This window comes from Ceratotherium simum, chromosome 20 (genome assembly GCF_057802395.1).
Source record: "Ceratotherium simum simum isolate JZ-2026a chromosome 20, ASM5780239v1, whole genome shotgun sequence".
Lineage (NCBI taxonomy): Eukaryota > Metazoa > Chordata > Mammalia > Perissodactyla > Rhinocerotidae > Ceratotherium > Ceratotherium simum.
This window is the reverse complement of record NC_141919.1, coordinates 35,866,329-35,885,393: the sequence shown is the minus strand read 5'-3', so window position 1 is coordinate 35,885,393 and position 19,065 is coordinate 35,866,329. Positions and strand designations below refer to the sequence as shown.

The window sequence follows — 19,065 nt, the reverse complement described above, 5'->3', positions numbered from 1 at the left end:
ATAATAAGCATGAAAAGGTATTATCTAGTAGAGTTATAGTTAAAGAGGCTTCAAATATTAAAAAAAAAAAAAAAGAGAAAAGAAAAGAGAAAGAAAAGGTCAAGTTAGGGATTTAGTTTTTTGCCTCTTAACATTAATGATAAAGAAATTATGTTCATCTCATCCAGCAGCTTTTCTACTTTGAGCTACCTAGAAGTGAAAGTTATAACCAAAAAAAAAAACTGCTCTGTACTTTCATATGTTTTGTGATTTTGCTTTTCTTTTTTACTAAGTGTGTCTCAAACATTTCAAATACAGGCAAATATTGTCACCATTTCAGAGTTGAAATTTGAAGTCCAAAAAAAAATTTTTATTGGTATAAATAAAGGCAACAAAATGAGTTAAAAGAAAATATGAAAACAATAGTAATGCTTGAATTGCTTTGTATAATAATTACTCAAATACTAGTATATGGCAGGTATTCACCAAAGAGTTAGCAATGGTTTTATACTGAACTGTAAGGAAACACTAAAGTTGTGAAACATTTTATTCTTTTGATTAAGCATGTTGCTACTAAAATGAAACTCATATCAAACAGGTCATCAGTCAAAAACCTCCAAGAGTCAAAACACTAAAATGTTCCTCAATATATTTAGGTCACTTTTCTTGACCCCAGGCCTGTTTGCAGTTCAGTCCAACATAGCTTATATTAATTTAGCATTTTATAATGTAAGAAGCACCCTCGCATACACATTATCTCATCTGATCGCCCCACAATCCTGGGAGCTTTCAAAAGCAAGACAGGCTTCACTGTCTCCATTTAAAGATGAGGAAACGGAGGCTCAGCGCTGTTGAGTGACCTGCCAAGGTGGTTCACTTAAGAGCCAGGACTTCAATCCAGGCGTCCTGACCCTCCACATAGGCTTTCTCCAAAACTACGTTGCTCGCCTCTTCTCCAAGCAAACGGAATTATTTTATGCTATTAGGAAAGTAATTCCCATTCTGTTCAACATGATGTTTCCAGCAAACTCAATGACATACAGAAAATTGCACAGATTCATGGTTGCCAACTTCCCTATAATCCGATTTACTTGCTTGTCTTTTAGAAGGGCAAAAATCCCAACCTGAAATCGAAAGCTAAGCAAGCTTACACCTGATCAAGGAACATTTATATGCCAAATATTTAAAGGAAAACAATTCGAAAAATATCTATTAGTGTTGCTTAATTTTCAAAGTTCTCTCACACATGTTGTGTGATCCTCACAATCACCCCAAGATGCAGCAGAGCAGGTATCACCATCTCCATGTTACAGATGAGAAGCTGATGTGTCAGAATTAAGGGCCAAGGGCTCACAAAAAATAGTTATTCTAGGATAGAACTCCAGCAGCACTTCCAGCACCACAAGGATGATAATCCATATTCATCTTTCACAAGAAAGGACAATGTTGTGTTCCATGAGAAAAAGACAACAATTGGATAAAACAATGAGAATTCCTGCTACGTGGGTAATTTGTGTCTACAGGAGGAAGGATCTCATCTGTTCTATGGCCAATCCTATTACTTTCTGGTAAAGTTGCATAACCTCTTCAACCTTCTGTGATACCGACTCTGTTATGATTTTATTTTCCTCCTAATTAGTCCTTCTTATAAATAAATAAAGGAAGAAATGATAAACACAAAGCTGGAAAAAAGACTTTATGAATCATGCCTAGTTTTTAAAGAATTCCTATCAGATCTTACTTAGTGTTGCCTCAAATCACTGATCCTAGATCATTCCCACAGGGCATAATTCATGATTGTGTTCAGCTGAGTCAAGGAGAAAGGCGTTACGAGATTCCTCAATATGAGATTCTGTGTAGCAGAAGCTTTATACAGACGCATTTCCTTGCCCTCGTATGTCTTCCCGTCATTTTCAAAAGGGAAAGAGAGATGAGAGTCCCAACAAGAAAAAAAAAAAACCTGTTGTTTCAGACCACCCCTATCTGAAATAAAGCCATGAAGCAAGATGTAAAATGTCTCATCTGCTAAATATTAAAAAAAAACTTTTCAGAACTCCTAGCTTTAATGGACATTTTTTAGGAATCTTAGCTATTAGTTAGTGCCCAAGACTATGTTTTAACAACAGATTTGAAGAAAAATACATTTTTTTTTTTAGAATAAATCTTTTCAAATAAAATATGAGGACTAAGAAAAGAACAGTGGCATATATCACCTGGCAAAATATCTGGAGCAAAAAAAGCCTAATTTTACATTTTTACTCTCAAGATTCTGTTCTAAAATTCTGATTGGTGCATTCCCCTCCCCCACCACCACCACTATCACCACCAAAAAAAAAAAAAAAGGGCAAATCAAATAGGCACAGGAAGGGAAGGCAGGAGGGAGAAAGGGAGGGTGAGAAGACTTGTGTGATGATACCAAAACTCTTCTAATAACGATTGACGTGCCAGGCTAAGTCTCCAGCGAAGTTTTCCTGGTCATCAAAAACTAGAATCTGAGGAGGAGACACAGATTGAGGACAAGGCCCAATTCACAATGACCAAAGCCAATGTTTAAATGCTATTATTTAATTACTTAATCATTGCTGCCCCAATTTGCAACACACTCTTAAAATTAGTCTTTCTGCACACATTAACATCTTATTTCTTACGATATTTTGTTTCAATTAGCATTGCTTACAACTCTATTAACCAGGAAATTTTGAAGAAACTTCATGTGTGCTCGTGCATTATCAAATCTTCAGAGTAGAATTCTAAAATTTTAACTAACAAATAACAAAAATGTTTTTCTGACAATATTACATCAGAAAATGCCATTTACTCTTCCTGGTGTCAACAGAAAAAACAAACGCACTAATTCTTATATTCACCCTCAAGTTACGCCTCAAATTTAGGACATTTAGATTTCTCACTGGCACAATTTTATATTCCATAGAACTATAGACTACAATTGTCAAGCAGCTAGATGAGATAAAGAATGGCATTTTTCCATCAAAATGCGTTTATTCTCAGATGAACTATATGATTTTTCCAGCTAACTGTTTTCCCCTAACAAACAGCTCTTGTCTGGGAAGTACTTTCCAATCTTTGAAGAAGGTAGCATTTCAACATTTTGTTTGATTCCACAACCCAATTCTAAAATCATTTTATGTTTTTTTAATTCAAAAGACATTTTGATTTCAGAATTTAAAGAGAATTGTACAAACTCTTATAGATAACACTTTAGATGACCCCCACAGCCTTTTGATACCTTATTACTAAAATGATTCCATTTACTAAAAAGGTCAGATTTCCAATAATCTCAAACATTCAAAGCACAGTCATGGAGCCAGAAATAAATGAAAAAGAATATCTGTGACTCAAACAGCTGCCACAAAATATATTCTCTTTACTTCATCATGGAGACTCTCAGACTGAACCTGGCAACTCTGTAAATTAAGGACCCAGTGAGAATGGACATCTGAAAATCAAGGAAGACCTAAATTATAAAAAGAAGATAAAACCTTTTTTTAGTATCATAAAGTAAAGAACCATACTTTTTAAAGAAAACTAAAGAACTAAAAGAACTCATTTAGGAGTAAACTGGAGTCTTCTTCAGGGGCAATTGGGGAATATGTATCAAAAGTCTTAGAATGTGCACAACCTTAGAGGCAGCAATTCCACTAATTTATTCTAAAGAAAAAAATAAGAGATCAATGCAAAAATTTATGCACAAAGATATTCATTGCCACTTTATTCATAACAACCAAAAAAATTAGAAACAACTCAAATATCCATCATAGAAAACTGATTAAATACACTGTAGTAGAAGTACGTAGTGGAATATAACTCAATCATCAAAAATGATGAGGTAAATCTGTATATACTGACAAGAAAGATATCCATGCTATGTGATTAGGTTTAAAAAAATGCTTACAAAACAGTGTGGCCCAATTATTGTTTAAATAATGTTTAAATAAATATTGTTTAAATATATATATAAATGGTATGTACACAAGTGTTTGTATTTATGACTAAAAACTAGAATAACTAGAAAAATATACGCATACCAAAATGTGAACATTGGCTATCTCTGAATGGCAGACTTTCAAATGATCTTAATGTTTCTCTATGTTTTTTAGAGTCTAATTTCTTATTGTCATGATCATGTACAACCTTTATAATTTTTAAAAGCTAATTGTTAATATTATCAAAATTTCTATGAAGTTATAGTGCTTAATGGCAAATTTCATTATACACCTGAGTACATTATACTATTGCTATAATATTACAGCTTATATCTATAATAATGAACCAGCATAATAAAAATTTTTAATTAGGTATATCATATTCTTTTTATTAAAAAACAGCATTTGACATATTTAATAGAAAAATTTCCATTCAAAATGGCTGGTTTTCATGCTTTAAGAAATAATCAGATATCTGAAAATTCACTTATGTGAATGGAATAAGATGAAGAAGAAGATAACTAAATAATATGATCTTTCAAGTGAAATTGCCTAACATCTCTTTAATTTTCAAAAATGGAGAAACTTCTTGCACAGCATTTAGAAGTGTGCTGCATTATGCAGTATAACAGAGAACATATGTACAAAATTACCGATTGATGCTTGATATTTTTATTCCCTGACAGTGTAGGTACAGATATTTATTTCTTCCTTCTATACATAAAAAAATAATAACAAAATTCCCTTCAAGATGCTCTTTATGATTTAACTTTATAAATACAACAAAATAGCTGGAAGAAATTTCTATGCCTGGAAAATAAGTATAAATGTATAAAACCATGGTATCCCAAAAGTCGTAAGTATAACACGTAATGAAAAACCATACCAAGTAAGGACTATATAATGACATGGTGGGTTAGGGGTGATTAAAGGATTACTGTATTTATGGTGAAGACTCTGTTGTTTAAAATCTTCATAAATAAATGGTTTCACAATGAAGCCTTTCTAATGAAGTGTTTATAAACATATATTTATAAAATATACTACACTTCCAGGGGTATAGTTATTATGCCTTAAATCTTAAACACTTTTATGAGATGGTTTGGGGGACTTTTTCTTTTAAATGAAGTGAGCCTAGAAGTAAAAAAATTGATACCAAGTCTCATAAGGGCATGCACAACTTAATCAAAGCAGCTTCCTGAGTCAAAGTGTCCAGCATCTGAAATCAAGTCTTCATCACCCACACATACTGAGGGCCTCCTCTGTGCTGGGCATGGTCCTGGGCCCTGAGGATGCAGCAGGGAACAAAACCAAGTTCCTGGCCTCATGAAGCTTTCGTGTTAGTGGATAGCTAACACATATTGAGCATATACAATGTACCTGTCACTATTCTACACGCTTTAAATGTATTAACCCATTTAATCGCCACACTAACACTGAGTTAGAAACGTTTGTTATCTTCATTTTACAGATGAAGAGGCTGAAATACACAGTTTAAGTAACTTTCCCAGTTAACCTCTTTTGGATTTCTATTCTCTCCACTATTTCCTCATAAATGAAACTGTATTCTACAGATAGACCCCAGGTTTATTCTTTTTCCCTCTCGGCCATCTTAAAACACACACACACACACACAAAACAGTAAGCCATGGTTTACAAAAGGCAGAAGGGCATGATTAAAAGCATGAATGGACCAGTTACCCTACTCACTGGATATGTGACCTTTAGCAATTTTCTTCATCTCAAGAAACTTCAGCATCTTCCTTTGTAAAATGGATAAAAGCAAAGCACCTATTATTCATAAGGTTGTTGCAGGGATTAAATGAGATAGTAAATGTAAGGTGCTTAGCACAGTATCTGGTACAGAACAAGCACTCAACAAATGTTAGCTATTACTATTGTTCTTTGTTGTTTATTGTTGAATGGAGATGGAGACACAAACAAACATTTATTGGATGTCTGCTAATATTTGCTAGATATTAAAAGCATTACACGTCATAATTATTAAACAAAACACAATTCAAAGTACAAGATAAGGAGTAACAGGTATTATTTTTATAACGTGTGGGCAGAATATTTTTTATTACAAAGTCCTCTGCATTCACACTGTACTTGACTTTTCAGCTAAAGATAACTTGTCTAATCTCAGTGTTTTGTTTTTTTTTTCCAATATTCTAGTCGGCTGATACGCTGTTATTTGGGAGATAAAAGCACAGGTATAACAGTTCTTCTTATACTGGAGGGTTTCGTTGGAGACTTGGCCTCATTGGAACATCAAGTAACATGGAAAAGTAAATAGGGAGCTAAAGTTGATCTTGATTAAAATTATTTAAAGCTTTTGAAGAAACAAGGAAGAGTGAAGGAACCAAATGGAAAGATATAAAGAAAAAGATCCTAAATAACATGCCTCAAAATAAAACACACACACACCCCCCTTAAAAGCAATGAAAACAAGACTCTGTGGCTTACTTCATCTTTACAATGGGTCCCCTAATGGCTGCAACAATAACAGCCCACACACATTGCCTGCATTCTTTCTGCTAGCACTGTGCTCTCGACTTGACACGCATTGCCTCACGCAATCCTACTACCAGCCTGAGAACTGGCTGTAGAAAAAAATAGCATCCCACTTTTTTGCAGATAAGGAAATTGAGGCTAAAAGCTAGCAAATCTCAGAGACTAGTTGAAGGAATGTTCTCCTGTAGGAGAGCATCAATCCTGTGCACTTCTGGGTCCAGAAAGAAAAGGTAATCCACTCATCCTCCTTGCCTTTCAGTCACGCTCATTGGTCTTCCTTCCATGCAGGATTGTATCTACAATAAAGCTTGCACCATTAGAAGAGACAGACAGTCTAGGAAAACTTCAGCTCCAACTGCTCTAAATGATGGTTATGAGGTTGGCCAAATGGTTCACACACTACCACATCCTGCACAGTGATCCTCTCCTCATCACAATCAAAGGATGTGCACTCTAAATAGTCCACTTTATCAGCACAGAGTACAAAGCTAAACAAATACTGAATTTCCAAATATGTAGCCACTCAGCATAAATACACACATTTACATACTGCAAAAAGGTGAAAAGTAGATTTCTATAATATTAGCCTGTCAAATGGTAACAAAATTTTTTATCTGTGAATTTGTCCACAATACAGCATAAACCATGACCTACATCATACATAGAAGCATAATGAATATTTTGTAAATGGAAGAAAAATTCCACTATAGATTTCAAAAGTTTTACTCTTACCATTTAACGTCTAGATTTTCTAGTGCCAGATTTTACCAGTTCAGGCTTTGCACTCAAATACACCTAGACTTAAATTCAAGCTATGGGCCCTGCCACTTACTGGCTGTTGATCTGAGGAGAATTACCTGTTGTTGTTTTTCAATTGTAATGTCATCTTTTTAACAGGTCCTTTGTGAAAATGAAGTGAGATCATATATTTAAAGAGCTAAGCATGATACCTAGTACATAGTAAGTGCTCATTGAAATGTAATTAAGGTCTTCAATTACTACAGTGCCTTTCTTCTCAAAGTACTCCAAAGCATATCACAAGTTGTGTGTCTGTGTGTGTCTGTGTGTGTCTGTGTGTGTGAAAAACACGATTATGGCCCAAATCATGTGTTCTTCTCTGCATGGAATACTAAACTACAATATATATTACTAAACGACAATGTACATTACAGCATCTCAATGCAAAACTTACCCAGGTATGTAGGTATGTGGCAATGTGCATAACTATTTTTATTAGAACTTGGAAAGAATAGTAGTTTAAAATATGGGTCTCTACATATCCTTCTTGCTATTCACAGATGTCAGAACCACAGAGAGTTCATGCTTTCCCCCCAAAAATGGCATTCCTAGGAATCAGTCTTTTTCCAAATTACCAAAATCTTGAGTTTAGGGGAAGTCATTATTTGTTAATTGTGACAAGTACTAAGCCCTGTGAGATTCTGAATCAAGATAGCCAAGTAAAGGATTATTTTACAGCCACCAGAAAAATCTCGAATCATATTGTACTCGTAGTTACAATGAATTCATAAATAACGGTAATCAAACTTAAAACATACATCTTAATCTTGTACTAAATAACAGTACAGTATTCTAGCCTATAACTGAAAATAAAAATATTTTATGCTTAGTTTTACAATTACATATATATTTTAGATATATTGGTGGACAATCTAACGAAAGAAATGCGTATTTTTTCTTTGTAGAGCATTAATTTGGATACTAAAAACAAATTAAATTAGGGTATGGAACATGTAGAAAAAATTAACATAGCTCCACTTGGACCGACATTAATTTTACACAAAATTAAAATTTCACAGGATCAAAAACTGAAAAATGAAAAAGTTTACTTTAAACCTCAAAATATGAAACAGAGACCGAGTTTTAAGAGGTATTTCTCTTTTAAATATACTGAATAATCTAGAGTGCTATTGAACAAGGACAATCTCTTCTGAAATATCAGGCTCCATATAGCTTATGTAATGTAGATAGATTTTTCTAATAAAGGCATTGGGCATTAAAAGGAGAATAAAGCACATACTGAACTTTGTTTTGCCCAATTAAAAAAAAATTTTAACCCTAAGGAAAAAAATGATCACAAGAACACAATTGTAATCTAGAATAGAAAGATACCTGCAGCATCTGAAAATGAATACATTTTTGAAAATAACTTTATTATTTTAAAGTTATTTGAGGTTTTATGATTTGGGGCTTTGAGTTTTATAAATGAAATAACCTAGTCTGCACACATTACAATGTTCATTGAAACTAAACTTTAAAGGGTAAAATCCTCTTCAATGCAAAGTACAGTTAGGTTCTAGATTTGCTGAAATTAAATTACCACCTAAAAAATGTTGGATATATTTTGAAATGAACATTGAAAAATTTCAAATATCTCTCCCAATAATTTATCTAAAGTGATTTATTTTCAAACAATAAGAGCAACAAATTGAGACTGGCTTAAAGAGGTAACAGCCTAGCGTCTTATTGTCCTCTGCTAATAGGAAGTATGTTCTTTTAATACTGTAGTTAGCTATAAAACACATATTTTTCCTTGGTAAAAATACTTTTCTGGTTTAACAGGCTAGTTCTAGACCTTAAAAGAAAACAACAGTTATTTGTAAAATGTAGTGTTATATGATAAAAGAAAATTATTTGCATCTCCTTTAAGTTATTCACAATACTTTGAGGCTTTCATTCTCTCCAGTTAGTGCAATTTATTTTTCTACCCGTCTCGGCAGCAAACAATGTTATTTAGACTCTAACCTGGCACGCTACAACCTCTGGCCCGCCCTTGAGCCCCTCCATTGCAAAGGTCTCCAGGTGCAGTTTGGGTAGCTGCAGGGTGAAGTCATTCCTACTTGCTGCAGTCCGTGACAGCGAGATCTGATCTCTGACCTAAAGGGAAAAAAACAGCATCAATGGTAATTCCCCTTCAGACACATTAACTGGGATGAACTGGGTCCCCTTGAGCCCACTGAGTGGACTTGCATTGATCGCTGGACCTGAAATCCATGAATAAATTTAGGACTAATTGATTTTTCGTTGCAAATAAATCTCTAATTCAGAGTGCTGGGGGAGAATATTAAGAAGAAAAAGCATCCTCCTGCTTGAAACGAGAGAGGGAAGAAGAGTCACTGGAGCTCTTCTGATCAAGAGGTTTTGAATTATTTTTTCACTGTTCCTCCCTTGAAAGAAAAAGGAAAGAAGGAAAAAGCATCCACAAAATCTAAAACAAACAGCAATCTCCTAACTACTATCCCTTTCTTAATAACATGTGTAATTTAACTGGTATTAATTGATATATATTGGACAAGATAGTTATTAGGTACTAGTCTTTGAAAAGAAAACTTCAATAACATGTACCCTGGAATAAAAACAAATATACTCAACACATGAGGAGACCTGAAAATATACTAGTAAGAGGTTTGTTTGCCCTTTTTACTCTTATAAAACTTGAGTCTTAACAACTAAATACATATAAACCAACTTGGTCACCAATTTCTAAATAAGATAATGGATAAAATCAGTAGCATGTGTACTATATTTTAAGCATTTGTAAAGGTAACAATACAAACATATCACAGATACAGGAGAAATACCAATTGTCCAGCCAGTATTAGAATCACATGCAGTCGATATTACACTGCCACCTTCTGGACAAAAGAGAAAATACTCCTTATATAATATAAATAGACACAAGAAAATGTTCAGAAACAGATATTTTCATTTTTAATTTCTAAACTTAGTAAAAGCCTTAGAATTCCACAGTTTAGTTCGTTTTTAAGATCAGTAAGCTCTCATTTTTAATCATATACTTTAATGATAGAAATTTTCATATGTAAGCATATTTTCTAACTGTCCTTATGCCTGAATTGGTTTTAAAAATTTATCTCTTCGCTACCATATATTTGATAAATATTATACAACTAGCTTAAAGCTACAGGATAAAAAGAGTTCTTATGAAGTAGCAAAGGTCAAGAATGGGGAGAACTAAAAAATAACACTAATTGCTCAAATAAATGCATTTATATTTCTACTTTTACTTGAGGAACTTCAAATGTAACTTGGCAATAATATATGTTAGAAAAATCTCTCCTTCATTTTTCTATTCTATTTGGGCAGCTTGTAAAACTGTTTGAATTATTTCTTATTTTATGAACGAACTATCGTACTACATAGGGTTTCCTTAAACCAGCAAACACACAAACATATGATGACATCTTTAATTGTTCACATAATTCTATGGGCATAAAAATCCTTATACTCCCAAGCAGATGTGAAGAATTTCTGTCAATGAGTGAACGTCAAAGTGTAGGCTGTAAAACATACACTATAATGCAATTTTTGTAATAGTGTGAGTACTATCTGAATGCTGGAGTCCCAATTTAGAATGTATATTTATCTGTAACAAATATTTTCCAGTCTTCAGTCAGGATGGGAATGCTTTTAACTTACTTAACACAACAAAATAAATCATATTTTGCAAATATATTTGCTTTAGGTTTTATATTTTATATATATATATATGGAAACCTTGTCTTGCTTTTGTTTGTCATCAATGGGCACTCAGATAAAAGAAAACATTAATGTGGATTAAGGTACAGAGAATTTATCAACATCAAACCACTAGTGTTTTGCCTTCTACCCTTCTGAACCATAGTCAATAGATCTAAATATTTTACTGCACCCTGGCCAATTCATTGTTTGATGTTTAAAAACTCACCCAGAATCAAAGAAAATTTATTAAATTTGAGCCCCCAAATGAGATACTATTAGCTTTGAAAGTCAAGTTTAACTGCGATATTGATGATTCTCTTTTTTCTGTGACAAAATTCACTAGGGAAATCCTGGATGTCAAAGTACAAAAGCAGATTACTAATACGGGCAAAGCAGGGAGGGAGGACCATAAGCAATGTAGGTATAATCCACAACACAGTTCGAGCACTGGAGGTCCTTTAACCCCGTTAACATCAGGCACCATACTCCATCTGTGACACTTGACGTACAGGAACAGTAAGCCACATTTTATATGCTCTAAATAAACTTTCTGAACCATATTTGGCATTTAAAACTGTGATTTATTGTCAATTTAACATTTTCACTGCAACATTATCTAATCTGTCAAATTAAAGAATTCTTTATATTAGACAGGAAAAAGAAAACTCAAAATTCAGTTGTTTTGCTAAAACCCAATGATGGGCATCATGATTATAACATTATTTGAATAATATGCTTGCTTTAATACTTTCATTTAATTATAAATTATCTGTTGAATGTTGACAGTGCCATCAAGAGACAGTGACCCAGGATATATAATAGATATAATATCACAAATATTTCTACTAAAATTTGAGTTTTTTCCACTTTTAAATTAAACCAAAACTTTGAGAGTAGGCATCTAAAATGTTCTCCAAATATTTCTAGAAAAAGTTTTTTTTAAGTCTTGAAAAAGTATTGGCTAGGAATTCTTTTATTTTAATGGGTAAAGGGAGTGAAAACATGAGGTTGAGAGAATACAAAACAGCAACACTAGGACAAGAAAAAATATGATGGTGCATGCAGCAAAGGACCAGGAAGAAAAGATGACAAGGAACAGAAAAAAACTAAAAGGTGAAAGGGAGAGACTGTTCAGAAAGAATGCAAGAGGCAAGTTTGAATTTCAGGGTGTGAACAAGGGTAAAGAGAGAAGAGATTCAACACAGAACAGTAAGAAAAAGGACTCTCCCTTATTGCATTAAATTAATCCATGAAAAAAAAGAACAAGCAGGCTGAGAACAAAGTAACTAAAATCAGAAAAGAGATAAATGGGATTTCTTTAGGAAATACTGCCCATTATACAAAATTATTCCTTTCAAACATAAGAATCTAAAATAAATTTCTTCACTGGCAAAAAATTTTTGAAATAACAATATTAGAATAGTAAACTAATTTTTTTCTAAAAGAAAAAGTAGCCTCACTTTTTAAAATACAGATTTTAGTGTGAATTAGGATTAAAACAACCATCATCACTTGTCTATGAATTAAATTATAATTTCAAATTTCAAATTAATTCTAAATTAAATTTCAGAAGTCACTTTAATTCTGTTTACAGCACATCATTATTCATCCTATAATTAAGATTCTATACCCTTTTCACTGTGATTTATTTATAGATGTGAGTGATAAAAAATATATATACAATGTTTTTCTACTTCAAAACAGCTAACAGTTCATTTTTAACCTATAAAGAATTTTTTCATAGACTATCACAATGTAAATATCAATTGTTAAATTATATACATTTTATAACATTCTATACAACTGTACAATTTTATAATATTTTGACAAAGAATAAAGAAAAGCATACCTACATTACTCCATTCTAAAATTTTGATTTTTAGAGTTTACTTTTTCCCTTTCTTATTACATACTTTCAGAAAGCACATATTTCCAATAAATTTGCCATAAGAAACAAGAGATACATAGAGAAAAATAAATGAAACTTTCTAAGAAGTCATAACATTGTTATAAAATATATATTTATTTTATTATAACAAACTAGTTCCAGATTTAAAGTAATTCATAAGATCCATGTTGTACTGTTTCTATTCCTCTGATTAGCCTTTCCTCACAAGCCACCAATCTGTTTTCTAATTTTCTGTACTCCTGCCGTAACACCAAAAAAGCTATTTCTGCTAGCTATATTAACTATGAAATTAAATTAGCCATTTTGAGAAAAACTGCTCAACTCTTAAAATGTGAACCTGCATCTTTTATTATGCACAGCCATAAACCCCTCTGGACCCAATGTTCCAAAAAAAAAAAAACCTTATGAAATGTAGTACTAGCTGTGTTTTTACCAATAGGATACCAAGGAAGAAGTAGTAAGGGTTATAGGTAAAAACTCAGAGACACTTAACACATATAAAAAGATGTATACAATGTCTGAATCTTAAATGCCTAGGAAAAGTAACTGATATTAGGACTTTACATCATATTCTTAACCTGCCTAAAATTTTATTTACTCCAATCTATTATGGCCTCCATTGATTCAAAATAAACCTTCCTACCAGAGATATTCCGATCAAATGCAGACCTCTACAATACTTCCTGTAGCCTCCATTCTTAACATTCTGTGTTCATGTTTTACTCTGCCTCCATTCCCTGCCTTCCTTTGTCCTACTCTGTCCTCTGTACTTTCTTCTACTTCTTTTGATTCCTTGTCGCTTTCCCTTCTGTCTTTTTTTTTTTGTGTGTGAGGAAGATCAGCCCTGAGCTAACATCCATGCTAATCCTCCTCTTTTTACTGAGGAAGACCACCTCTGAGCTAACATCCACTGCCAATCTTCCTCCTTTTTATCCCCAAAGCCCCAGTAGATAGTTGTATGTCATAGCTGCACATCCTTCTAGTTGCTGCATGTGGGATGCGGCCTCAGCATGGCGGGAGAAGCGGTGCATTGGTGGGCGCCGGGGATCCGAATCCAGGACGCCAGCAGCGGAGCGCGTGTGCTTAACCGCTAAGCCAGGGGCCGGCCCCCCCTTACTGTCTTTATTCTGCCTTTCACCCTACACACTAGAGCAGCCTATGCACTATTTTTCAACCTATGCACCAGAGAGCAGTGTGTAGTTGGCACTCTACAGCCCAGGGACCAAATCCAGCCCACTGCCTGTTATTGTAAATAAAGTTTTATTGGAACACAGCCACACCCACTCATTATGTATTGTCTTTGGCTGCTTTCCTGCTACAACAGAGTTGAGTGGTTGAGACAGAGACCACATGGTCCACAAAGCCTAAAATATTTACTATCTGGCCTTTTACAGAAAATGTTGGCCATCCCCTGCCTTGGAGATGTAGAAGGAAAGACAATATTTTCACCATCTATAAAGTTTTTTAAAATGACCACATCTCACCAGAGAATGTACGAACAATTTCTACTGAGTCAACCTTCTATGACTAATATAGGGTGCCATCTCGCAGACAATTTCTGGCTCCTTTTTGCAAGTGTTTCACGAAATAAGTGTACTATCTCCTGATGTATTTTCAAGTTTTACATAGTCTAATACACAACTTGACTGACTCTAACTTTCCTGGCACAACTACTGTCACCCATCCTAATACCTAATCAACAGGAAATTTGGTTAAATAAGTAGCAGAGGCACACAGGAGAGCCTTTGGTAAACAGAAAGAGAAGGGAGTCAGCCAGAGTTAACTGTATACTCTGTAATAACACTAGTAGCAAGAAAAACGCTATGCATACAGAGGCTCTTAGTAAGTATATGATCAAATAAGAATGTCATTCCTAACTCACAAATTCTACAAGGCAGTAGAAAGAGAAAATAATAAAAAAGATGTTTAGACAGTTCCAGGACTCTGGTATGTGCCTAGTGACAGAAGCAGGGATTAAAGCATGTCAATACATTGGAAATGACATTCATGAATTGGATAGTTATATCCAAATGGATATTTCCCTCTTTCTTTTACTTGTTCCTTAATATTATTTAATTAATGAAATTGATAGAGTACAGTACTATTTCTGTTAGTAATAATACCATTACTACTTCCAAAAATATGTTATACTTTTCAAAGTACTCCCCATGCTACCTCACTTGATTCTGCCATCCACCTTGCAAAATAGCTATTGCCATCCCAAATGTGAGGATACTGAGTCCAGTGTTCTTAGCACCAAATAATAATGCCTCTTGATATTTATCATGAACAGTTAATAGTTGAGGAAACTGTTAAGATTTTGGTACTTCTTCCATTTCCCTACCTAAAAAACAACACTATTTTTTTTTCCTTTTCTTTGCCCCTTAGCAAAAATGTTGAAGCCTCATAAAAGTAGGTTTGTGATAAGCAATGGAGACTATTACTTAAACATCCTTATTTTCTTCAGTAGTTTCATTGGACCTGTGGGCATTCTCATTCACTCACGTTTTCTTTCTCCCACCCTTCTCCCCTCCGACACACACACAGTTATTACACTGAGAGACAAGTTACCTGTGCAGCAATCATCCTCATACAATGGTTACAATCTCACATGGAAGATCCCCAAACTATGATGTCCCAAGATACATGCAACAGTTCCTGCTGTGCCCCATACCTACGGGAAGGAGACCTGGGCACTCTCGCAGCAGAAGCAGGCACTCCACTGGTGCTGCAGCAAACACAGACACTCATAATGTGAAAAGAAGGAAGTGAGAAACTAGCCTTCTTTTACTGGCAGGTTATTTAACTAAACCTACAACTCTGGAGCAGAACCAGAACTCTCCAATGACTGCCAGCTGCCGTCACCAGAAAAGAGGGCAAAATCCACCACCACCACAACCACCCCACACATCAGAGTTACATCCCAATTATGGAACTGAAACACTGATCTCTTGAATCAAATTACCAAGCTGGGTACACGCCAATTAAGGATCTGAAAAACTGACCCCTCAAATCAAATTATCAAGCTGGGAAATAAGGTGATTTAATCATGGACATCTTATAAAGACACCAGGCAGCATGATGAATCTGTGGTGTAGGTTATATACTATAAAATGCACCCCACAAATAGATAACTGTGACCTTGAGCTATTTAAACAAACACAAAACCCATACTTGAAAATAGAGAAATGTATTTATGAATTGTTACAGACCTCCACACAGAGATATTTTCTTTCCCAGGGTAAACTATCTCAAAGGATAAAGACAGATGCACAATGAAATTAGTTATTTAGATGTGTTTAAGCTAAAAACTGTTAAGCACACGTACATGACATTGTGTAGTGTCTTATCTTTAGTTTGTCAAGGTTTGTAAATCCCTCTTGAGCTGGAGTACCATTTTTAGCTTGGCTAGGTCAGAATGACACTGAACGATATGAATGATGACACACAAGACAGCTATATGACAGAGTTGTCATCAACAAGCCAGCTGTGCTAATACCTGTATGTCCTGCACAGCTGATCTCCAGACCAGGATCAAGAAACTCAGAATGGAGAGAAGTTCACAGATTATAAGTAACATTTATAGAGTCATTAATGAGTCACTAAAAATTGAGTTTTTAGAGGCAGAAGATCATGTTTCAACTCTTAAAATACTATCAGTTTCATAAAGTAAAAATTATTCTATGGTCTTTGACTCCTTATAAATGCACTGAAAACTAAAAATCAGAGATAACTATGTGTTATCAAATATTCTGGTTAACCATTTTTAAGATAAGATTATGAAATCACATTTAAAGATTTGGTATGCAGTGTCTTCACCTGTCAGATAACTGACTCTATTCTATTCCACAATCCACCCTAACCATAGAAGTAATCAGCTTTCTATTTCATAGGAGTCAAAGTGGCTGTTACTATAAATTCGTTGTTAGCATATCTCTCTTTCCCAGAAACATTCTTATAAATGAATTTAGGTTTTCTCTTCTAGCTCTTCATTAGGCAAAATAAATACACATGCTATTTTTAGCATCAAATAAACAAAGCAGGTTACAATATCAGCAAGACCTTCCATTGGAATCTAGAGATGGCCTTAGTTATGTTTAGAGACTGGGTGATGGTAAAAGTTTGACTCTTTCAACAAACATTTGTTAAATGCCTACTGGGTACCAGGCACTTTGATAGATGCTGAGGATATAAAAATTAAGGAGACAGAACTCCATCCCTCAAGGACTTCAAAGTCTACTGGCATAATTAATCTCTCAAAATGCATTTCCTAGCCTCCCATTTATCTATAATGTCTTGTTTCTCCTGTCAATTGCTATATAGCCTTCTTTCTTTGCCAGAGAGTATTATGTTAATCAATCTCAAACCTTTATCTTTAGCCCTGACTTTTCCCCTGAGGTTCAGACTCACATATCCTGCTGATCACTCCACATTACATTAAACTCGGTATTTCCAAAACAAAACTCATCATCGTCTCCCTTCTTCTCCCTACTAAAAAAAGTCTGCTCCTCTTTTTGTTTTCCTCCTTTTGTATTCCTCAGTTAATACACTGTCCCATCCTGGGAATCATCCTCCCCCTGCCTTTCTCATCCTCATATGTCATTTTACTAAATAAGCTTCATATCCTTCCCTCTAACATCACCTACCATCACTATCCTGGTTCAAACTTCATCCAGCCTACAAATTCACAGCTCTTAAAACCACTTTCATTACTCACTGCATCCAGTCTGCAAATCTGCCCCCCAGAGCCCAAATTCAATAAGGAAATCTGACCACATCACTCCATAGTCTAAACCCTAGTTTACTCCCCACTGCCTCCATGACAAAGACCCAAGGTTCTTAGAATGGCAAAAAGGTTCTTCCATGACCTGGCTCCCACCTGCCTCATTCAGCCTCATCTCTTGCACTCTCCTTGCACTTAATTCTGAACTGAGGATATCCAGCTATTCATGCTTCTATGAACTTGCACATGCTGCTCTCTGCTAGAATGCCTTTCCCATCTTTCCTCACACTTCAAAGCCCCATCCAGGCATTAATTTTCTTATAAGAAACCTCCAGCCAACCCCTGGGTTTTCTAAGTATGCCTCATAGATGAGTAACTCTATCTAAATGGATATGGAACTGCATCTTATGGATGCATATTTACCATGGTATGCTGGAATTATCTGTGTCTCTACCTTGAGGGAAGGGACTACAAGAAATATAAATATTTCGCAGGAGGAGAGTACAGTTCCTGGCACATAATATATACTCAAAAAGCATTTGTAGAACTCAACTGTTTATAGAAAATATTATGTTTTACGATGGATTAGAGATTTTAAGTAACTTTACTGTAGAAGAAATCCAAAAGGGTGTCAGTAAAAACTCCTGTGACTTCCTAGTTACTGTTCCAGTGTCATTTCAGCCTGATAAATTTACAGGATTTATAGATGTAAGGTGTTCTATAGTCTTTTGAGGTTTCTGAATTGTGACTTCCTATATTATCTTTTAGACAATTTACTAAAAAGGCATTTAACACTTCCCAGTAAACATTCAGAGGTAACTTTAAAGTTCCTGTTACACTATGATCATATATAGGAAACACTTTAGTTAATTCTTCCAAACTTGTAAGACTCAAGCCTCAAGAATCCAGTCAATCTGTTAATTCAACAACAGCAAAAAATTGCTATAAAAAATGTTCCGATTCCAGACACACAGATCAATGGAACAGAATCGAAAGCCCAGAAATAAAACCACACATATACGGATAGCTAATTTTCGACGAAGGAGCTAAGACCATACAATGGAGAAAGGAAAGTCTCTTCAATAAATGGTGTTGGGGAAACTGGACAGCCACATGCAAAAGAATGAAAGTGGACCATCTGCTATCGCCACTCACAAAAATTAACTCAAAATGGACCAAAGACCTGAAGGTGAGACCTGAAACTATAAAACTCATAGAAGAAAATATAGGCAACACACTATTTGACACTGGTCATAAAGGAATCTTTTCGGATGACATGCCTACCCAGACTAGGGAAACTAAAGAAAAAATAAACAAGTGGGACTTTATCAGATTAAAGAGCTTCTACAAGACAAACGAAACCAGAATCAAGATGAACAGACAACCCACCAGCTGGGAGAGAATATCTGCAAAACATATATCTGACAAGGGGTTGATCTCCATAATATATAAAGAACTCACACAACTGAACAACAAAAAAACAAACAACCCGATCA

At 34.6% G+C, this 19,065-nt stretch overlaps 1 protein-coding gene across 3 annotated transcripts in view; it reads right to left on the bottom strand.

Moving 5' to 3' along the window:
* CCDC171 (coiled-coil domain containing 171) overlaps positions 1–19,065 on the bottom strand; it is a 305,088-nt gene that overhangs the window by 59,301 nt on the left and 226,722 nt on the right. For all 3 annotated transcript variants that reach the window (XM_014792400.2, XM_087444624.1, XM_087444625.1), the window contains one exon: positions 9,204–9,335. In XM_014792400.2, coding sequence (XP_014647886.1) covers positions 9,204–9,335 — 132 coding nt within the window. The remainder of the gene's footprint in view (positions 1–9,203; positions 9,336–19,065) is intronic.